Raw genomic sequence first — 27,144 nt, 5'->3', positions numbered from 1 at the left:
CATATATTATAATATATACTATAACACAGCACAGGGAGAGGGGCTGAAAGGACCTGATTTGCATGATTAGCATATATTATAATATATACTATCATACAGCACAGGGAGAGGGGGCTGAAAGGACCTGATTTGCATGATTAGCATATATTATAATATATACTATAACACAGCACAGGGAGAGGGGCTGAAAGGACCTGATTTGCATGATTAGCATATATTATAATATATACTATCATACAGCACAGGGAGAGGGGGCTGAAAGGACCTGATTTGCATGATTAGCATATATTATAATATATACTATAACACAGCACAGGGAGAGGGGCTGAAAGGACCTCATTTGCATGATTAGCATATATTATAATATATACTATAACACAGCACAGGGACAGGGGGCTGAAAGGACCTGATTTGCATGATTAGCATATATTATAATATATAGTATAACACAGCACAGGGAGAGGGGGCTGAAAGGACCTGATTTGCATGATTAGCATATATTATAATATATACTATAACACAGCACAGGGAGAGGGGCTGAAAGGACCTGATTTGCATGATTAGCATATATTATAATATATACTATAACACAGCACAGGGAGAGGGGGCTGAAAGGACCTGATTTGCATGATTAGCATATATTATAATATATACTATAACACAGCACAGGGAGAGGGGGCTGAAAGGACCTGATTTGCATGATTAGCATATATTATAATATATGCTATAATACAGCACAACGGTTACTGTAAATACAGACTGGGATCCCTGACCCCGCCCACAGCGGCCTGGACCCGCCCACACCCTCGGCCCGGCCCCTCCCACCCTCACGTCACAGCCCCGCCCCACACATAAACCCCACCCACTCAGGAACCGTAAATACACTGGGATTTGCCCTGACTCCGCCCACACGGCCCGGCCCCGCCCACGTCACTCAGTCGGCCTGGCTCCTCCCACAATGACGTCACAGGACGTTGGCTAAGCCCCGCCCACAGGCCGATGGCATCTCAGTACCGGTAAAAACCGACCGGGATTCCCGCCGGCCCCGCCCCCGCGCTGGCCCCGCCCCCAGCCATCGCCCCGCCTTGACCCCGCCCCCCGCTGGCCCCGCCCCCGCCGCCATGTCTCCGCGGGCGCCTCGTTCCCGCCGCGGCCTCAGGTCGGAGCCGCGGGAGCCGCGAACCCGGACGGAACCGGATGGAACCGGATCCGCGCGGCCCGGGTGGGCGTGGCCTCGGCTCACCGTCGCTAGGCCCCGCCCCCCGCGTCCGTCCGCGCCGCCGCCGCCGCCGCCCGACCCCGCGCTGTGTCCCCGCCGCCGCCGCCGCCGCCGCGGGCCTCTGTGACGCACTTCCGCTTACGGGAGGGCGGGGCCGCGCCTCCGGAACAGCGGCGACGGCGTTTCCGCCCAAAGACGCGGCTTCGCTTCCGGCTTCCTGAGGGCACTTCCGGTCGCGCTCACCTCTGACCCTGCGGGGCGGAAGCGGACGCGGTTCCCGCCGGAAGCGGCTTCCGGGGACCGGGGGCGTCGGCGCGCGACCCCGGCGCGCTCCCGTGACGTCAGAACCGGCGACGGCGGCCCGCGCGGTTCCCGTGATGCCCCGCGGCGCCCGCCGACCCGGTCGCGCTCCCGTGACGTCACAGCCGGCGACGGCGGCCCGCGCGGTTCCCGTGACGCCCCGCGGCGCCCGCCGACCCCGTCGCGCCCCGTGACGTCACAGCCGGCGACGGCGGCCCGCGCAGGAGCAGAGCGGCGGCGGCGCGGTTCCCGTGATGCCCCGCGCCGTCCGGCGACCCCGTCGCGGGCTTCTGACGTCACAGGAGCGCGACCCGGCCCCGCGTCCCGTCAGCGGCCGCACCGGCATCGCCGCCGGCGCGGATTCCGGTCCCGTCGCGCTGTTACTGACGTCAGAAGCCCGCGACGGCGACGCGCGCGGCGGCGGCGATCGGTCCCGTGATGCCCCGCGGTTCCCGCCGACCCCGTGGATACCAATCGATACTGATCGATTATCAGTCGTCGAGGGGATCAGTAAGTCGTGGCGCAGGCCTTGGTTCCCAGCACTCGGGAGGCTGCGGCAGGGGCATGACGGTGATGGGATGCGGATGACGATCAATGCTCACGATAACCGGTAATCAATGTTAATCAATGGCGAATAGTCGATGCTGGTCAGTGACTAGAAATGATCAATAACGATGGTGATCAGCGATCGATAATCAGCAGGCATTGCTGATCAGTGATCAATACCGATCGATAATCGATAATCAATGCTGATGGTAATGAACGATCGATAGTCAGCAGACAGTGCTGATCAGTGATCAATAACGATCGATAATCGATAATCGATGCTGATGGTAATCAACGATCGATAATCAGCAGGCATTGCTGATCAGTGATCGATACCAATCAATAATCGATAATCGATAATCGATAATCAATAATCAATAATTGATAATTAATGATCGGTGATTAATAACCGGTGCTGATCCACAGTCAGTGCGAATCAATCGTGAGCTGGGGCGGATCCTAATCAATATGCAAACGTCAGTGGGACGGAAACACAAGTGCGATGACAGAAAATGCGAAACGTAAAACACGAAGCGAAGCGAACGGAATTGAGATGAAACGAGATGTGAAACGTTAAATATAAAGCGAAATAATGTAAAATATGAAAGTTTTAAGTGAGATAAAAACACCGGGTAAAATGAGTGAGAAAATAGTGAAATAAGTAAAAATAGAAAAGGGTGAATATAAATCAAATGATTGAAATAAATAAAAATATAAAATATAAATATAAATATAAAATAAATATAAAATATAAATAAATATAAAATAAATATAAAATATAAATAAATATAAAATAAATATAAAATATAAAATAAAATATAACATAAATATAAAATATAAATAAATATAAAATAAATATAAAATATAAAATAAAATATAACATAAAGTAAATAAAATATAAAATATAAAACATGAGACAAATAGAGACAACACAGGATAAAATGAGTGAGAAAATAGTGAAATAAGTAAAAACAAAGGATGAATATAAATCAAATGATTGAAATAAATAAAAATATAAATTAATATAAATAAATATAAAATATAAATAAATATAAAATAAATATAAAATATAAATAAATATAAAATAAATATAAAATATAAATATAAAATAAAATAAATATAAAATATAAAATAAAATATAACATAAAGTAAATAAAATATAAAATATAAAACACGAGACAAAGCATGATTATCATTATCATTATTATCATTATCATTATTATCATTATTATCAATGTCATGACGTATGGGGACAGGAAGTGACGCGTGACGTATGATATTTAACAATTTTATTTTCCTTACACAGCCAGGTGTAGAATTAAAAGTCCGGTCACATTTTTATTTTAAATATTTAGAATTTATTCTTTTAAACTATTTTCAAATTTTAAAATATTCTTATTTATATTTATATCATATTTACAATTTATTTCATTTTATATTTAATATTTGACTTCACATTTTACATTATTGTAAATCTTGATTTACTTTTCTTTTTCTGTTTTATACTTTCTATTTAATGTGTTTTATGTTGTATTTTAATTTTACGTTATATTCATAGTACGTTTTATTCTTTTGTTTTATATTTTACATTTTACTTTATATTTTGAAGTTTAAATTTATTTCATTGTAGTTTATATTTTTTATTTCATTTCATATTTATTCTTATTTTATGTTTTATACTTTAATTATATTTTTCTTATTTTATGTTTTATACTTTAATTATATTTTATGTATATAATTTTTTCTGATTTTATATTTAATTTTATATCTTAGTTTATTTTTATTTTTCACATTATATATATTCTGTTTGATGTATTTTATATTTTAGTTTTATTTTATATTTTATATGTATGTTTCATATTTTATATTTTGTTGTATATTTTAAATTTTAGGTATTTTATATTTTGTTTAATTTTTATTTTTTATTTTATTCATAATATATCATATGTATATTTCATTATATTTTGTACTTTATATTTAATGTTATATTTTATATTATTTCATATTTTATTTTACTGTTAGTTTTTTATTTTCTATTTTCTATATTTCATTTTATGTTTTCTATTTTATTTTATGTTTTATTTATTCACATATATATATTGTATTTTATGTTTATGTTTTTTCTTTTACATTTTATATATTTAAATTTTATTTTATTTTATATTTTATATATTATGTTTTATATTTTATTTTGATGTTAAATTTCATATTTTATATTATATATATTTATATATTTTATACTTTATTTGTTTCGTTTTTAATTTTATATTTTGTATTTGATGTGTTTTATATTTTATTTACTTTTTATTTTATATTTATATTATATTTTATATTTATGTTTTATAAGTTACATTTTGTATTTATTATATATTTTATTTTTAAATTATATATTTTATATCTGCATTTAATTTGACATTTTCTATTATTTATTATTTTAGTTTTTTATTTTATATTTCATATTTGATTTATTTTATATTTTAGTTTTATTTCATATTTTATATTTATGTTTTATATTTTATATTTTATATATATTTGAAATTTTAAATTTTGTTTCATTTTATATTTCATATTATTTACTTCATATTTATACATTTATATTATATGTCTTATTTTATATTTTATACTATTTTCTATTTTAATTCCCTTTTTTAAATTTTATATTTTAAATTTTATATTACTGTATTTTATATGTTATTTCGTTTTATTTTATATTTTATATTACATTTTATTATAATTTATATTCATGTTTTATATTTTATATTTTTTATTCTATTTTAATTTAATTTTAATTTTATATTTTAGCAGTTATATCCGACGTGTTTTATATTTTATTTCTACATTTTATATTCTATGTTTTATAGTTGCTGCATCCGATTGATGAATTAGAAGACGCAGCTTCATCATCTCGACTGTTTTCCGATTATTTGTTTCCCAGCCGACACAACGCGGACACAAATCCACAAGGAACGAGGGTGAGGCCCTGACATATATGTTACAGATATATTTATATATATTACACACATATTTATATATATTATAGACATATTTATATATATTACAGACATATTTATATATATTACAGATATATTTATATATGTTACAGACATATTTATATATATTACAGACATATTTATATATATTACAGACATATATATATGTTACAGACATATTTATATATGTTACAGACATATTTATATATGTTACACACATATTTATATATATTACAGACATATTTATATATATTACAGACATATTTATATATATTACAGATATATTTATATATGTTACAGACATATTTATATATATTACAGACATATTTATATATATTACAGACATATATATATGTTACAGACATATTTATATATGTTACAGACATATTTATATATGTTACACACATATTTATATATATTACAGGCATATTTATATATATTACAGACATATTTATATATATTACAGATATATTTATATATGTTACAGACATATTTATATATATTACAGACATATTTATATATATTACAGACATATATATATGTTACAGACATATTTATATATGTTACAGACATATTTATATATGTTACACACATATTTATATATATTACAGACATATTTATATATATTACAGACATATTTATATATATTACAGACATATTTATATATATTACAGACATATTTATATATATTACAGACATATTTATATATATTATAGACAGATTTGTATATATTATAAACATTTATATATGTTTCAGATATATATGTTACAGACATATTTATATCTATTATAGACAGATTTATATACATTACACACATATTTATATATATTACAGACTATACATATTATAGACAGATTTGTATGTATTATAGACATATTTGAATATTTGTTTATTATACAAATATTTATATATTGCAGACATATTTATATATATCATAGACATATATGTTACAGTACTGATGTTTTATATTTTATATTTTTTATTCTATTTTAATTTAATTTTAATTTTATATTTTAGCAGTTATATCCGACGTATTTTATATTTTATTTCTACATTTTATATTCTATGTTTTATAGTTGCTGCATCCGATTGATGAATTAGAAGACGCAGCTTCATCATCTCGACTGTTTTCCGAGTATTTGTTTCCCAGCCGACACAACATGGACACAAATCCACAAGGAACGAGGGTGAGGCCCTGATATATATGTTATAGACATATTTATATATGTTACACACATATTTATATATATTATAGACATATTTATATATATTACACACATATTTATATATATTATAGACATATTTATATATATTACAGACATATTTATATATTACAGATATATTTATATATATTACAGACATATTTATATATATTACACACATATTTATATATATTACAGACATATTTATATATATATTACAGACATATTTATATATATTACAGACATATTTATATATATTACAGACATATTTATATATATTACAGACATATTTATATATGTTACAGACATATTTATATATGTTACAGACATATTTATATATATTACAGACATATTTATATATATTACAGACATATTTATATATATTACACACATATTTATATATATTACAGACATATTTATATATATTACAGACATATTTATACATTTTACAGACATATATATACATGTTACAGACATATTTATATATATTACAGACATATTTATATATATTACAGACATATTTATATATATTACAGACATATTTATATATATTACAGACATATTTATATATTTTATAGACATATTTATAGATGTTACAGACATATTTAAATACAATATAGAAATATAATGTATAAAATAAAGATATTCAAATACGTGTATAAGATATAAATGTTCATATACGTGTCCTGTAATATATAAATATGTCTATGTGATATGAATATTCAGATATGTGCATGATATATAAACATATAAATATATATATATTGTGTATAATATATATAAATATATAAATATGTATAAATGCTTTTGTAACCATAGGTCGGCATTACTCGAAATAAAAGATACGTGAAGAAATAATTCTATCTTTTAATGATGAAGAACTATTTGATTTAATTTAAATTTTTATTTTTTAAAATTAATCAAATTAATGATGATGGAAAGAAACTATTTAATTTTTTAATTTAAAATTAATTAATTAAATTTAATTTAATGATGAAGGAGAGAAACTAATTTAATTTTTTAACTTAAAATTAATTTAATTTACTGATGAAGGAAAGAAAGTATTTAAGTTAATTTAATTTTTAAATTTAAAATTAATTAAATTAATTAAAATTAATTTAATGATTAAGGAAAGAAACTAATTTAATTCAATTTAATTTTTAATTTAAAATTAATTTAATTTAATGATGAAGAAGGAAAGAAACTATGTAATTTATTTTAATTTCTACAAGCTCAATATTTACTTGTCAATTATTGATCATTATCAGTTATTGATTAGTATTGATGTATTGATCACCGGTTATCGATCGGTATTGATTATCGATCAGCACCGACGGCTGATTAACAACGCAGTGTAAAAGAAATAACTCTGCTGTCTTGGCGTAAACAGGAAGCGACCGGGAGGAACAGAGTCAGTGACCGGAGAATGAAAACAACGAGGAAGAACACGGCAATTAAGGAAAAAATGTTAATATCAATTGTCAATATTGTAAACATTAATATCGACATCGGGAGGTTGATCGCAGATATTCTGAGAACGCGGGAGTCAGACGGAGAAAGTTAATTAAAACTAAAAAACCGAAAATGTGCATTTAATTAGAGATTAATACAATTAATTAAACAGCGACGGTCGGTGTCAGGAAAAGTTACCGAGGGTTGCTGGGTATATTTTATTCCAATTTTATTTTATGTTCCATATGTTTATATTTTGTAATTTCATATTTATATTTTATTTTACGTTCTTCATTTTATATTTTATTTTATATTTTACATTTTACATTTTATTTTAAGATGTTTTTGTTCATTTAATTTTATATTTTATATTATATTTCATATTTTACATTTCACATTTTATTTTGTATTTTTATTTTACATTTTACATTTTATATTTTATTTTATGATGTTTTTTATTTATTTAATTTTATTTTTTATATTTTATTTTATATTTTATATTGTAAATTTCATTTTACATTTTACATTTTATATTTTATTTTATGATGTTTTTTATTTATTTAATTTTATTTTTTATATTTTATTTTCTATTTTCTATTGTAAATTTCATTTTACATTTTACATTTTATATTTTATTGTATCACATTTTAATTTATTTTATATTTTACATTTTATATATATTTTATTTTATATTTTATATTTTACTTTATCATATTTTTATTTATTTTATTTTATAGTTTTTATTTTATATTTCATATTTAATCACTGTGACAGGGATAAATCTCATTGCCACCGCATGAACTCAGAGGCGCCGACGTAGTAAATACGTCCTTACGTCCTTGTTATCGACGCATTAGATTTTTGGGAATATTTACCGATTTAATTAGCGTTTAATAAGATAGCAAATCATGGAAGTTACTTAATGTGTTCTATGTTTCATTTTAATTTTACATTATATTCGTAGTATGTTTTATACTTGTGTTTTATATTTTACATTTTATATTTTACTTTATATTTTGAAGTTTAAATTTATTTATTTCATTTTATTTTATATCTTTTATTTAATTTTATATTTATTTTTATTTTATGTTTCATATTTGCATTATGTTTTGTGTATATAATTTTTTTCACATTTTATATTTAATTTTATATCTTAGTTTATTATTTTTTACATTATATATATTCTATTTGATGTATTTTATATTTTAGTTTTATTTTATATTTTATATGTATGTTTCATATTTTATATTTTATTATATATTTTAAATTTTAGTTTATTTTACATTTTGTTTAATTTTTATTTTTTATTTTATATTCATATTCATATATCATATATATATTTCATTATATTTTGTATTTTATAGTTAATGTTATATTTTATATTACTTTACATTTTATTTTACTGTTAGTTTTTTATTTTCTATTTTCTATATTTCATTTTATTTTATGTTTTCTATTTTATTTTGCTTTTTATTTACATTTACATATATATATTATATTTTATGTTTTACATTTTATATATTTAAATTTTATTTTATATTTTATATATTGTTTTATATTTTATATTTTATTTTGATGTTAAATTTCATATTTTATATTTTATATTTTCGATTTTATTTTACTTTCATTTTTTAATTTTATATTTTGTATTTGATGTATTTTATATTTTATTTACTTTTTATTTTATATTTATATTATATTTTATATTTATGTTTTGTAAGTTACATTTTGTATTTATTATATATTTTATTTTTAAATTATATATTTTATATTTGCATTTAATTTGATATTTGGTATTATTTAGTATTTGGTTTTGTTGATTTTTTTACTTTATATTTCATATTTGATTTATTTCATATTTTAGTTTTATTTCACATTTTATATTTATGTTTTGCATTTTACATTGTATATTTTATACATATTTGAGATTTTAAATTTTGTTTTATTTTATATTTTATATTATTTATTTCATATTTATACATTTATATTATATTGTATGTCTTATTTTATATTTTATACTATTTTCTATTTTAATTCACTTTTTTTAATCGTATATTTTAAATTTTATATTGCTGTATTTTATGTGTTATTTCATTTTTATTTTATATTTCATATTACATTTTATTATAATTTATATCGATGTTTTATATTTAATGTTTTTTCAATTCTATTTTAATTTAATTTTATATTTTAGCAGTTATATCAGACGTATTTTATATTTTATTTCTACATTTTATATTCTATGTTTTATAGTTGCTGCATCCGATTGATGAATTAGAAGACGCAGCTTCAACATCTCGACTGTTTTCCGATTATTTGTTTCCCAGCCGACACAACATGGACACAAATCCACAAGGAACGAGGTGAGGCCCTGACATATATGTTATAGACATATTTATATATGTTACAGACATATTTATATATATTACAGACATATTTATATATATTATAGACATATTTATATATATTACAGACATATTTATATATATATTACAGACATTTATATATATTACAGACATATTTATATACATGTTATAGACATATTTATATATGTTACAGACATATTTATATATGTTACAGACATATTTATATATGTTACAGACATATTTATATATATTACAGACATATTTATATATGTTACAGACATATTTATATATGTTACAGACATATTTATATATATTACAGACATATTTATATATATTACACACATATTTATATATATTACAGACATATTTATATATATTACAGACATATTTATATATATTACAGACATATTTATACATGTTACAGACATATTTATATATATTACAGACATATTTATATATATTACAGACATATTTATACATTTTACAGACATATATATACATGTTACAGACATATTTATATATATTACAGACATATTTATATATATTACAGACATATTTATGTATTACAGACATATTTATATATATTACAGACATATTTATATATATTACAGACATATTTATATATATTACAGACATATTTATGTATTAAGACATATTTATATATATTACAGACATATTTATATATATTACAGACATATTTATATATATTACAGACACATTTATATATATTACACACATATTTATATATGTTACAGACATATTTATATATATTACAGACATATTTATATATATTACAGACATATTTATATATGTTACACACATATTTATATATGTTACAGACATATTTATATATATTACAGACATATTTATATATATTACAGACATATTTATATATATGTTACAGACATATTTATATATGTTACACACATATTTATATATATTACAGACATATTTATATATATTACAGACATATTTATATATATTACAGACATATTTGTATATATTACAGACATATTTATATATATGTTACAGACATATTTATATATGTTACAGACATATTTATATATATTACAGACATATTTATATATATTACAGACATATTTATATATATTACAGACATATTTATATATATGTTACAGACATATTTATATATGTTACAGACATATTTATATATATTACAGACTTATTTATATATATTACAGACATATTTATAGATGTTACAGACATATTTATATATATTACAGACATATTTATGTATTACAGACATATTTATATATATTACAGACATATTTATATATATTACAGACATATTTTTATATATGTTACAGAGATATTTATATATATGTTACAGAGATATTTATATATGTTACAGACATATTTATATATATTACAGACATATTTATATATATTACAGACATATTTATATATATGTTACAGACATATTTATATATGTTACAGACATATTTATATATGTTACAGACGTATTTGTATATAACAGACATATTTATATATATGTTACAGACATATTTATATATGTTACAGACATATTTATATATATTACAGACATATTTATATATGTTACAGACATATTTATATATGTTACAGACGTATTTATATATATTACAGACATATTTATATATGTTACAGACGTATTTATATATATTACAGACATATTTATATGTGTTACAGACGTATTTATATATATTACACACATATATATGTTACAGACATATTTATATATAACAGACATATTTATATATATGTTACAGACATATTTATATATGTTACAGACATATTTATATATATTACAGACATATTTATAGATGTTACAGACATATTTATATATATTACAGACATATTTATATATATTACAGACATATTTATATATGTTACAGACATATTTATATATATTACACACATATATATGTTACAGACATATTTATATATAACAGACATATTTATATATATGTTACAGAGATATTTATATATGTTACAGACATATTTATATATATTACAGACATATTTATATATATTACAGACATATTTATATATATTACAGACATATTTATATATATGTTACAGACATATTTATATATGTTACAGACATATTTATATATATTACAGACATATTTATATATATTACAGACATATTTATATATATTACAGACATATTTATATATGTTACAGACGTATTTATATATATTACACACATATATATGTTACAGACATATTTATATATAACAGACATATTTATATATATGTTACAGACATATTTATATATGTTACAGACATATTTATATATATTACAGACATATTTATAGATGTTACAGACATATTTATATATATTACAGACATATTTATATATATTACAGACATATTTATATATGTTACAGACGTATTTATATATATTACACACATATATATGTTACAGACATATTTATATATAACAGACATATTTATATATATGTTACAGACATATTTATATATGTTACAGACATATTTATATATATTACAGACATATTTATAGATGTTACAGACATATTTATATATGTTACAGACATATTTATATATATTACAGACATATTTATATATGTTACAGACGTATTTATATATATTACAGACATATTTATATGTGTTACAGACATATTTATATATATTACACACATATATATGTTACAGACATATTTATATATAACAGACATATTTATATATATATTACAGACATATATATATATATTACAGACATATTTATATATATTACAGACATATTTATAGATGTTACAGACATATTTATATATATTACAGACATATTTATATATATTACAGACATATTTATATATGTTACAGACATATTTATATATATTACACACATATATATGTTACAGACATATTTATATATAACAGACATATTTATATATATGTTACAGAGATATTTATATATGTTACAGACATATTTATATATATTACAGACATATTTATATATATTACAGACATATTTATATATGTTACAGACATATTTATAGATGTTACAGACATATTTATATATGTTACAGACATATTTATAGATGTTACAGACATATTTATATATATTACACACATATATATGTTACAGACATATTTATATATATTATAGACATATTTATATATATCACACACATATATATTACAGTCATATTTATATATATTACAGACATATATATATATATTACAGACATATTTATATATATTACAGGCATATTTATATATATTACAGGCATATATATGTTACAGACAGATTTGTATACATTATAGACATATTTATATATGTTACAGACATATTTATATATATTACAGACATATTTATGTATATTACACACATATTTATAGATGTTACACACATATTTATAGATGTTACACACATATTTATATATATTACAGATACATTTGTATATGTTGCAGACATATTTATATATATTACAGACATATTTTTATATATTATAGACATATTTATATATGTTACAGACATATTTACATATATTACAGACATATTTATAGATGTTACAGACATATTTATATACATTATAGACATATAATGTATAAAATAGATATTCAAATATGTGTATAAGATACAAATATTCATATACGTGTCCTGTAATATATAAATATGTCTATGTGATATGAATATTCAGATATGTGCATGATATATAAATATGTAAATATATATATTGTGTATAATATGTATAAATATATAAATATGTATAAATGCTTTTGTAACCATAGGTCGGCATTACTGGAAATAAAAGATACGTGAAGAAATAATTCTATCTTTTAATAGTGAAGAACTATTTGATTTAATTTAATTTTTTATTTTAAAATTGATCAAATTAATGATGAAGAAGTAAAGAAACTATTTAATTTTTTAATTTAAAATTAATTAAATTTAATTTAATGATGAAGGAGAGAAACTAATTTAATTTTTTAACTTAAAATAAATTTAATTTACTGGTGATGGAAAGAAAGTATTTTATTTAATTTTTAAATTTAAAATTAATTAAAATAATTTTAATAAATTTAACGATTAAGGAAAGAAACTAATTTAATTCAATTTAATTTTTAATCTAAAATTAATTTAATTTAATTTAATGATGAAGAAGGAAAGAAACTAGTTTTATTTTAATTTCTACAAGCTCACTATTTACTTGTCAATTATTGATCATTATCAGTTATTGATTAGTATTGATGTATTGATCACCGGTTATCGATCGGTATTGATTATCGATCAGCACCGACGGCTGATTAGCAACGCAGTGTAAAAGAAATAACTCTGCTGTCTTGGCGTAAACAGGAAGCGACCGGGAGGAACAGAGTCAGTGACCGGAGAATGAAAACAACGTGGAAGAACACGGCAATTAAGGAAAAAATGTTAATATCAATTATCAATATTGTAAACATTAATATCGTCATCGGGAGGTTGATCGCGGATATTCTGAGAACGCGGGACTCAGACGGAGAAAGTTAATTAAAACTAAAAAACCGAAAATGTGCATTTAATTAGAGATTAATACAATTAATAAAACAGCGACGGTCGGTGTCAGGAAAAGTTACCGAGGGTTGCTGGGTATATTTTATTTCAATTTTATTTTATGTTCCATATGTTTATATTTTGTAATTTTGCATTTATATGTTATTTTACATTTTTCATTTAATATTTTATTTTGTATTTTTATTTTATTTTATATTATATTTTACATTTTACATTTTATTTTATGATGTTTGTATTCATTCAATTTTATATTTTATGTTATGTTTTATATTTTACATTTTATATTTTATTTTGTATTTTTATTTTATTTCATATTTTATATTTTACATTTTATTTTATGATGTTTTTATTCATTTAATTTTATAGTTTATGTTATATTTTATATTTAACATTTTATATTTTATTTTGTATTTTTATTTTATTTTATATTTTACATTTTACACTTTATTTTATATTTGTATTCATTCAATTTTATATTTTATGTTATGTTTTATATTTTACATTTTATATTTTATTTTGTATTTTTATTTTATTTCATATTTTATATTTTACATTTTATTTTATGATGTTTTTATTCATTTAATTTTATAGTTTATGTTATATTTTATATTTAACATTTTATATTTTATTTTGTATTTTTATTTTATTTTATATTTTACATTTTACACTTTATTTTATGATGTTTTTATTCATTTAAATTTATATTTTATGTTATATTTTATATTTCATGTTTTAAATTAAATTTTACATTTAAATTTTACATTTTATTTTATCACATTTTTATTTATTTTATATTTTATATATATATATTTTATATTTTATATATATATATTTTATATATATTTTATTTCATATTATTTTATATTTCACATTTTATATTTTATATTTTACTTTATCATATTTTTATTTATTTTATATTATATATATATATTTTATATTTTATATATATTTTATTTCATATTATTTTATATTTTATATTTTACTTTATCATATTTTATTTATTTTATTTATAGGTTTATTTTATATTTCATATTTAATCACTGTGACAGGGATAAATCTCATTGCCACCGCATGAACTCAGAAGCGCCGACGTAGTAAATACGTCCTTGTTATCAACGCGTTTAATAAGACAGGAAATCATGGAAGTTACACATAAAATGTAAATCATTATTTTAATTAATTTAATTGATTCAATTAACCTAATTTAATTAATTAATTTACTAGCTGTAGCAAATTACGGTAGTTAGACTTAAAATTAGATTTGATATTTTAATTAATTTGATTAATTTCATTTAGTTAATTAATTTAATATTTTTCGTATTAAATTGATACTAAGGCCACGCCCTTTCCCGTCGGACGTAGAGGGCAGAAGGGTCTCGGGTCAGCTGATCAATAATCGTCTATGATTCATTGGTTATCAATACACATGATCGATATTCGATTATTTATTCATTAATTTGCTTATTAATTAATTAATTTTAATTTTTTAATTAAATAAAATAATTTTAATTATATAAAATAATTTTAATTAAATAAAATAATTAATTTTATTTAATTAATAACGTATCGATTACATCACGTGCCGTAATCTACTCAGGGTCCAGACCACGTGAGGCTCCGGGCGACTCCTCGCTGCCGAGTTCCCGACGCCACTGCGCTGAAAAGGGAAAAAAAATTAAAATTAATTAAAAAAATTAATTAAAGAAAATCAATTAAAAATTAAAATTAATTAATTACAGGATAACTCTTCCGCAGTTTTTTTTAGTTTCCTCCGAAAGAAGTCAGAATATATTTTATATTTTTTACCTTTTACATTCGAGCTGTTTTATATTTTATTTACATTTATATTTATTTATATATATTTATTTATCGTTATTTTATTTTTTCATTTCACATTTATATCATATTTTATATTTGTGTTTTATATTTTACTTTTTATATTTTATTTTACATTTTTAAATTTTAACCGATATATATATATATATATATATATGTATATATATATATATATTTATATTTAAAGGGCAGAGGTGACGTCATCCGCGATCGCAGCCCCGCCCCGTCCACGCTCACGGCTCCTCGGTGCGTGACGGCGGCCGAGCTTTCCGGGTTCGTGTCTCTGTGTGACAGCGATGGGCGCTCACTAGAAACTGTAGCTGTATCCTTAATTATTATCTTATTATTATATATTGTATAATATATATCATATTATTATATATGACATATTTTATATTACATTGATGTTATATTATATGTCATATATTATATATTATACATTATATATCATATATTATTATATGTATTATATATTGACATATATCATATATTAGATATTAGATATCATATATTATTATGTATATTAGATATTATTTATTATATATGATATACCATTATGTATTATATAGTATTGTATAAGTTCTATATATTATATCATATATTATATTATTGTCACATAAAATACATATTATGTATTATTAAACATATATAATATAAAATTATATATCAATATGTAACATAACATATATAATATATAAAATATAAAGAATATATCTATATATTATTAATTAATTATTTAATATTATTTAATTAATTATAATAGTGATAATAATATATTCAAGTATTACATTACTATAGATTATAATATTATATATTATCATATGTTATATATTAAATATTAAATAGTATATATTAAGTATTATGTACTACATATTATATACTATATATCATGTTATACGATATATCATCATATATTAATATAAATAATATAATATAGATTAATGATATATTGATACTAATATTAATTAATTAAAATTAATAATATTGGCAATGATATATCATTATACATTATATGTTATTATTTTTTGTATCATTATATATTAATATAAATAATATAATATAGATTAATGATATATTGATACTAATATTAATTAATTAAAATTAATAATATTGGCAATGATATATCATTATACATTATATGTTATTATTATTTTTTGTATCATTATATATTAATATAAATAATATAATATAGATTAATGATATATTGATACTAATATTAATTAATTAAAATTAATAATATTGGCAATGATATATCATTATACATTATATGTTATCACTATTTATTATGTCATTATGTTATAACACATACTTGCAGTATTTCTTCCTTCCAGGACGCGAGCGGGAACGTGAGGAGCAGCACGGAAACCACGTGATGCGGCGGAAGCGGAGGAAGTGAACCGCGTGTGTGAGGCACAGCCCCGCCCCCCGTCACGTTTCAGATTATCTTATGTTTATGCAGAAGTGCGCACACGTGCACTGAGCGCGGATATTAAATCTCCCACATCCGGTATCCGGTGAACGGGACAGGAAGATATTGTCAAATAAAATCTGGATTCTGTATATAGATCAACGTCGGACTTACTTAATTTAATTTGAAGTTTAATTTATTTTAATTTAAAATTTAATTTAATTTAATTTAAAATTTAATTTAATTTAATTTAAAATTTAATTTAATTTAAAGTTTAATTTAATTTAAAATTTGATTTAATTTAATTTAAAATTTAATTTAATTTAAAGTTTAATTTAATTTAAAATTTGATTTTAATTTAAAATTTAATTTAATTTAAAGTTTAATTTAATTTAAAATTTGATTTAATTTATTTTAAAATTTAATTTAAAGTTTAATTTCATTTAAAATTTAATTTTATTTAATTGTATTTAAATTTTAATTTTAATTTAATTTAAATATTTAATATAATTTGATGCATAATAATTTGTGCTAATTTATGCTAATTTATGCCAATTTATGCAAAGCAGCTCCTCTCAGCCCCACCCTTTGGCTTCTGTAAAAATTCTGAGCGATCAGAGAAACACACAGCGAATATCAAGAAAACCCTGAAAGCGTAGAAGCCGCAGTCAGTACAATAGAGTGAGGGATTCACATTTCGTATTATTTCACATTTTGTCTTCTTTAATTTTTTTATGTTATTTTTTTTATATTTTAAATTTTACATTCAATGTCTTTTATATTTTATTTTATACTCTGTATTTTATGCTTTAAATTTTATATTCAATGCATTTTATTTTCGTATTTTTATATTTTATATTTTTAATTTTACATTCGATGTATCTCATATTCTATATATGTTATATTTTTTATATTTGATGCGTCTCATTCATAATTAATCTTAATCTTTACGGATGTTTGTCATCAGACACAGGCAATTTTTTTTTTTTCTGACAAACTCTGTCACACCCTGCGATTCCGATCTTTTATGTTAAGTAAAATAAAATAAATAAAATAAAATAAATAAAATAAAATAAATAAAATAAAACATAATAAAATAAATAAAATAAATAAAATAAATAAAATAAATAAATTAAATAAAATTCATCTCGATGAATAACGATTCGTCCTCTCTTCCATCCGTGCCCACAGAGACGCCGTGAAATTAATTTTAATCGATTATCAGTTCACACTGCGTGCGATCGGCCCGAAACCCCGACTCCGCTGATATCGATTCTTCGTTACTTAACTTGCATTTGTCAAATTCGCTCATGAGATTTATCGATTGAAAACAGTCACTGTGCTTATTATTTAATAACACGTAAAACGCGTGGTTTTTGTTTTTCATGAGAGCGCACGACGTGAAGAAGCGTTTATTTCAAATAAAATCTAGGATTTAAATGTTAAATGTAAAACATAAAATAAAACATAAATGTAAAATATAAAAGAAAGTGTAAATATAAAATATAAATTAAATAAGATATAAACATAAAGTATAAAATAAAATATAAATATAAAATATAAAATAAACTAAATATAAAATATAAATTAAATAAGATATAAACATAAAATATAAAATAAAATATAAATACAAAATATAAAATAAATTGTAAATATAAAACATAAATTAAATAAGATATAAACATAAAATATAAAATAATATATAAATATAAAATATAAAATAAAATGTAAATATAAAATATTAATTAAATAAGATATAAACATAAAATCTAAAATAAAATATAAATATAAAATATAAAATAAAGTGTAAACATAAAATATAAAATAAAATATAAATACAAAATATAAAATAAATTGTAAATATAAAACATAAATTAAATAAGATATAAACATAAAATATAAAATAATATATAAATATAAAATATAAAATAAAATGTAAATATAAAATATTAATTAAATAAGATATAAACATAAAATTTAAAATAAAATATAAATATAAAATATAAAATAAAGTGTAAACATAAAATATAAAATAAAATATAAATATAAAATAAAGTATAAATATAAAATATAAATTAAATAAGATATAAACATAAAATTTAAATAAAATATAAATATAAAATATAAATTGTAAATATAAAATATAAATTAAATAAGATATAAACATAAAATATAAAATAAAACATAAATGTAAAATATAAAATAAAGCGTAAATATAAAATATAAATTAAATAAGATATAAACATAAAATATGTAATAAAATATAAATGTAAAATATAAAATAAAGTGTAAATATAAAATATAAATTAAATAAGATATAAACATAAAATATGTTATAAAATATAAATATAAAATAAAGTGTAAATATAAAACATAAAATAAAATGTAAACATAAAATGTAATCTTAGTGTAAATAATAAGCGTGAAATCCGACCTTCATGGATAAAATGATATAAAAAGGATAAAATTTCTCAACGCCTCATGGAATTTTTCTCTGAAATTAACCGTGGGGGCGAAAATCAAATCACTGATCAGCGCTGATCAATAATCGATCGTCATCGATGACCAACGTCGGTCAACGCTGATCAGTGACCGGAACTGGGAAAAGAGTTTCTGGAATCCAATGAAACAGAGAACAAACCCGCAGCGTCAGACCACGCCCACAGCGTCAGACCACGCCCACACCCTCAGACCCCGCCTGCAGCGTCAGACCACGCCCATAGCGTCAGACCCCGCCCACAGCGTCAGACCACGCCCACAGCGTCAGACCACGCCCACAGCGTCAGACCCCGCCCACAGCGTCAGACCACGCCCACAGCGTCAGACCACGCCCACAGCGTCTGACCACGCCCGCAGCGTCAGACCACGCCTGCAGCGTCAGACCCCGCCCACAGCGTCCGACTCCGCCCACAGCGTCAGACCCCGCCCACACCGTCAGACCCCGCCCACAGCGTCAGACCACGCCCACAGCGTCAGACCACGCCCACACCCTCAGACCCCGCCTGCAGCGTCAGACCCCGCCCACAGTGTCTGACCACGCCCAAGCGTCAGACTCCGTCCTCATCCCACAGAAACCACGCCCACAGCGTCGGACCCCGCCCACAGCGTCAGACCACGCCCACAGCGTCAGATCCCACCCCTTTCCAACAAAAACCACGCCCACAGTGTCAGACCACGCCCACAGCATTAGACTCCCTCCTCATCCCACAGAAACCCCACCCACAGCGTCAGACCCCGCCCACAGCATCAGACCCCGCCTACAGTGTCAGACCCCGCCCACAGTGTCAGACCCCGCCTTCGTCCCACAGAAACCACGCCCACAGACTGACTGCGGTCATCGGGCCCAGGCCCCGCCCACTGCTGTGACCCCGCCTCACTGCTCAGGCCCCGCCCACTGCTGTGGGCGGATCCGAGACGTTACCGTTTGTCTCGTGTTTGACGTTTTATTCCGCGTTTCCGTTTCAAATCCGATGTCGTTTATATAAAACGTATTAATTATGTAATAATAGATTAATAAATAGTCAATAAATGATGACGTAATCCAATAATGTATCATTAATATTAGTAATATAATAGTAAAGTAATAAATAGTCAATAAATGATGACGTCATCAAATAATGTATCATTAATATTAGTAATATAATAATAAAATTATAGTCAATAAATGATGACGTAATCAAATAATGTATCATTAATATTAGTAATATAATAAAATTATAGTCAATAAATGATGACGTAATCCAATAATGTATCATTAATATTAGTAATATAATAGTAAAGTAATAAATAGTCAATAAATGATGATGTAATCCAATAATGTATCATTAATATTAGTAATATAATAATATAGTAATAAATAGTCAATAAATGATGACGTAATCAAATAATGTATAATTAATATTAGTAATATAATAATAAAGTAATAAATAGTCAATAAATGATGACGTAATCCAATAATGTATCATTAATATTAGTAATATAATAATATAGTAATAAATAGTCAATAAATGATGACGTAATCAAATAATGTATAATTAATATTAGTAATATAATAATAAAGTAATAAATAGTCAATAAATGATGACGTCATCAAACAATGTATAATTAATATTAGTAATATAATAATAAAGTAATAAATAGTCAATAAATGATGACGTCATCAAACAACGTCACATAATATTAATAATACAGCGACGAAATGTGATGTTAATATGATGAAATAATCAATAATAAAATAAACAGCGAGAAAATAAAACAATATTGTATAATATAAATAATATAATAATAAAGTATGTTAATTATATAATAGTAAAATAGTAAAGAGTAAGTAAATGATAAAGTAATAAAGCAATGTCATGTGATATTAATACGGCGATGAAATATTTATATATAATATTTATATATAATATATAAAATATAAAGAATATATCTATATATTATTAATTAATTATTTAATATTATTTAATTAATAATAATAGTGATAATAATATATTCAAATATTACATTACTATATATTATATTATTATATATTATTATATATATTATCATATGTTATATATTAAATATTAAATAGTATATAATTAGGACGACCAGCAGTCTCATTTACATTAAATTTCAGGAATTTTTTTAAATTTTTTAATAAAATCAGAATGTGTTCAAAGGGATCTGATTTATTATATAAAATAATATAAAATATTACTATCATATTTCATCATATTTTACATTTTACATTTTATATTTTATTGTATCGCATTTTAATTTATTTTATATTTTAATTTTATTTTTAATTTTTAATTTATTTTATATTTTACATTTTATATATGTAAAATAAATAAAATATATATTATTTATTATAATTATTATTTTATTTTTATTATTGATATATTATTTTATTATTATCTTATACATACGATATTTTATTATTATATTACTGATATTAATTATATATTACTTTGTGATTTTACGATTTATTTTATTATTTATTACTGTATGATCGTATGATCATTATTATTTTATATTTTATATTTTACTTTATCATATTTTTATTTTATTTATAGTTTTTATTTTATATTTCATATTTAATCACTGTGACAGGGATAAATCTCATTGCCACCGCATGAACTCAGAGGCGCCGACGTAGTAAATACGTCCTTACGTCCTTGTTATCGACGCATTAAATTTTTGGGAATATTTACCCATTTAATTAGCGTTTAATAAGATAGCAAATCATGGAAGTTACGCAATGTGTTCTATGTTTCATTTTAATTTTACATTATATTCGTAGTATGTTTTATATTTTACATTTTATATATTATTATATATTTTGAAGTTTAAATTTATTTATTTCATTACATAATATGTAATATATAATTTTATATTATATACGTTTAATAATATATAATATGTATTTTATGTGACAATAATATATGATATAATATATAGAATTTATATAATAATAGATAATACATAATGGTATATAATATATAATAAATAATATCTAATCCACATAATAATAATATATGATATCTAATATCTAATATGATATATTTAAATATATAATACATATAATATGCCATCAATTAATGATCATTGCCGGTTATCAATTACTGTTGATAATTATTGATTAATATTTATTGATTATTGATCGGCATTGATTATTGATTGTTATTCCATCACCGTCATCCCCCTGCCTCGGCCTCCCAAGTGCTGGGATTAAAGGCGTGTGCCATCAATTGATGATCATTGCCGGTTATCAATTACTGTTGATAATTATTGATTAATATTTATTGATTATTGATCGGTATTGATTATTGATTGTTATTGATCTTCGCGCCAGGCGACAAACACGGATGCATTTCCACTTTTCTACACACGCACAGCCAGTGACACCGACACCGTGTCGTGAAGGTGCTTTTTCTCTTTTTTTTTTTCCATTTTATATTTTTGGCTTCTTTGTCCAAGATCCAGGTGGGCAGGTGTGTGGTTCTGTTTCTGGGTCTTCAGTTCTATTCCATTGATCACCCTGTGTCTGTACCAATATGATGCTGTTTATTCCATTGATCACCCTGTGTCTGTACCAATATGATGCTGTTTATTCCATTGATCACCCTGTGTCTGTACCAATATGATGCTGTTTATTCCATTGATCACCCTGTCTCTGTACCAATATGATGCTGTTTATTCCATTGATCACCCTGTCTCTGTACCAATATGATGCTGTTTATTCCATTGATCACCCTGTCTCTGTACCAATATGATGCTATTTACTCCATTGATCACCCTGTGTCTGTACCAATATGATGCTGTTTATTCCATTGATCAACCTGCCTCTGTACCAATATGATGCTATTTATTCCATTGATCAACCTGTCTCTGTACCAATATGATGCTATTTATTCCATTGATCACCCTGTGTCTGTACCAATATGATGCTGTTTACTCCATTGATCACCCTGTGTCTGTACCAATATGATGCTATTTATTCCATTGATCACCCTGTGTCTGTACCAATATGATGCTATTTATTCCATTGATCACCCTGTGTCTGTACCAATATGATGCTGTTTACTCCATTGATCACCCTGTGTCTGTACCAATATGATGCTATTTATTCCATTGATCAACCTGTCTCTGTACCAATATGATGCTGTTTATTCCATTGATCACCCTGTGTCTGTACCAATATGATGCTGTTTATTCCATTGATCACCCTGTGTCTGTACCAATTCCGTGCTGTTTTTATCACTATTGATCAACCTGTCTCTGTACCAATACCTGCTGTTTTTATCACTATTGATCAACCTGTGTCTGTACCAATACCTGCTGTTTTTATCACTATTGATCAACCTGTGTCTGTACCAATACCTGCTGTTTTTATCACTATTGATCAACCTGTCTCTGTACCAATTCCGTGCTGTTTTTTTATCACTATTGATCAACCTGTCTCTGTACCAATACCTGCTGTTTTTATCACTATTGATTAACCTGTCTCTGTACCAATTCCGTGCTGTTTTTATGACTATTGATCAACCTGTCTCTATACCAATTCCGTGCTGTTTTTATCACTATTGATCACCCTGTCTCTGTACCAATACCTGCTGTTTTTATCACTATTGATTAACCTGTCTCTGTACCAATTCCGTGCTGTTTTTATGACTATTGATCAACGTGTCTCTGTACCAATACCTGCTGTTTTTATCACTATTGATCAACCTGTCTCTGTACCAATTCCGTGCTGTTTTTTTATCACTATTGATCAACCTGTCTCTGTACCAATACCTGCTGTTTTTATCACTATTGATCAACCTGTGTCTGTACCAATTCCGTGCTGTTTTTGATGACTATTGATCAACCTGTCTCTGTACCAATACCTGCTGTTTTTATGACTATTGATCAACCTGTCTCTGTACCAATACCTGCTGTTTTTTATCACTATTGATCAACCTGTGTCTGTACCAATACCTGCTGTTTTTATCACTATTGATCAACGTGTCTCTGTACCAATTCCGTGCTGTTTTTATCACTATTGATCAACCTGTCTCTGTACCAATACCTGCTGTTTTTATCACTATTGATCACCCTGTCTCTGTATCAATACCTGCTGTTTTTTATCACTATTGATCAACCTGTCTCTGTACCAATACCTGCTGTTTTTATCACTATTGATCACCCTGTCTCTGTATCAATACCTGCTGTTTTTATCACTATTGATCAACCTGTCTCTGTACCAATACCTGCTGTTTTTTTATCACTATTGGTCTTTTTTTTTTTTTTTCCCTCCTGCCGCTGTTTGATTGTTAAGAATTGTTTTCATTATTCTGGTTTTTTTCCCTTCCAGACGAATCTGAGAAATGCTTTTCCATCTCTTTGGAGCCCTGAGTTGGAGTTTTGATGGAGATTGCGTGGATCCGTACATCGCCTTTGGCAGGATGGTCGTATTTACTGTTAATTCTGCAACCCATGAGCACGGGGCGTCTCTCTACTTCCTGAGATCTGTGATTTCTCTCTTCAGGGACTTGAAGTTATTGACATACAGATCTTTCACTTTTCTGCTGAAAATAATATATCAGTAACACAGTCATAAAATAATGAAAGTTTATTTCTCCAGATTCCCAGCCAATCAGATCCCTTTGAACGCAGGCATGTGGTTGGGATTCCAGCAGCTCCTACGACAGGGGGATGACCGTGTTATTATTATTATATAATAATAGATAATACATAATGGTATATAATATATAATAAATAATATCTAATCTACATAATAATAATATATGATATCTAATATGAAATATCTAATATATGATATATTTAAATATATAATACAAGATATTTTATATTATTCGTGGCTATTGCGAAGGGAATTTTTTCTCTAATTTCTTTCTCGGCCTGTTTATTATTTATATAAACGAAGGCTACGGATCCATTTGAGTTGATTTTATATCTCGCCACTTTGCTGAAGTTGTTATGAGCTGGAGAAGTTCTGGTGGAATTTTGGGGTCACTTATGTGTGGTATCATATTATCTGCAAACAGTGATGTCTTCATTTCTTCTTTGCCAATGTGTATACGTCTGATCTCTCTTTGATGGCTTATTGTTCTACCCAGCACCTTGAGTACGGTATTGAGTAGATATGCGGAGAATTGGCATCCTTGTCTCATCCACTATTTCAGTGCGATTCCTTCAAGTATCTCCATTTAATTTGACGTTGCCTGTTGGTTGGCAGTAAATTGCTTTCATTATGGTTAAGTATGTGCCTTGAATTCCTGATCCCTCCATGACTTTTATCATGCACGGTGCTGTATTTTATCAAATGCTCTATTTTTTTGCATCTAAGGAGACGATCATGTGTTTTTTTTTCTTTGACTTTGTTTGTATAATAGGTTACGTTAATAGTTTTCCATATATTGAACCAACCTTGCATCCCTGGGATGAAGCCGACTTTATCATGGTGAATGATGGTTTTGATGTGTTCTTGGATTCGGTTTGCAAGATTTTATTGAATATTTTTGCATTGATAAGCGAGATTTTATTGAATATTTTTGCATTGATAAGCGAGATTTTATTGAATATTTTTGCATTGATATTGATATTGATAAGCGAGATTGGTCTGAAGTTCTGTTTTTTGGTTGGGTCCTTGTGTGGTTTAGGTATCAGATTATATAGTGTTCCTTCTGTTTCTATTTTATGGAAGAGTTTGAGGAATATTGGTATTAGGTCTTCTTTGGTGGTCTGGTAAAATTCTACACTAAATCAATCTGGCACTGCGCTTTTTTGGTTGGGGGGTTTTTAATGACTTTCCCTGTG

At 25.8% G+C, this 27,144-nt stretch overlaps 1 protein-coding gene across 14 annotated transcripts; it reads left to right on the top strand.

Annotated features, from left to right (window-relative positions):
• The first annotated feature begins 1,820 nt into the window (after window positions 1-1,820).
• LOC143437396 (uncharacterized) lies at window positions 1,821-26,486 on the top strand. 14 transcript variants are annotated; one of them, XR_013106892.1, is made up of 7 exons: window positions 1,821-2,029; window positions 4,927-5,037; window positions 6,132-6,242; window positions 14,400-14,476; window positions 16,621-16,706; window positions 17,749-17,838; window positions 23,678-26,486. XR_013106892.1 is itself a non-coding variant. In XM_076922232.1 (6 exons), the coding sequence occupies exons 1-5, from the start codon at window positions 1,958-1,960 to the stop codon at window positions 17,804-17,806; spliced, it is 429 nt and encodes a 142-aa protein (XP_076778347.1). In that variant the 5' UTR covers window positions 1,821-1,957; the 3' UTR covers window positions 17,807-17,838; window positions 23,678-26,486. The 14 variants fall into 14 exon arrangements, 8 of the variants coding, with proteins under 8 accessions (XP_076778347.1, XP_076778341.1, XP_076778345.1 ...); XR_013106891.1 differs by lacking the exon at window positions 23,678-26,486 and adding an exon at window positions 9,963-10,072 and having other exon boundaries at window positions 17,765-17,993; XR_013106889.1 differs by lacking the exon at window positions 23,678-26,486 and adding an exon at window positions 9,963-10,072 and having other exon boundaries at window positions 17,749-17,993.
• The last annotated feature ends 658 nt before the right edge of the window (window positions 26,487-27,144 follow it).

Source organism: Arvicanthis niloticus, chromosome Y (genome assembly GCF_011762505.2).
Source record: "Arvicanthis niloticus isolate mArvNil1 chromosome Y, mArvNil1.pat.X, whole genome shotgun sequence".
NCBI lineage: Eukaryota > Metazoa > Chordata > Mammalia > Rodentia > Muridae > Arvicanthis > Arvicanthis niloticus.
This window is presented reverse-complemented; position numbering and strand designations above follow the sequence as displayed.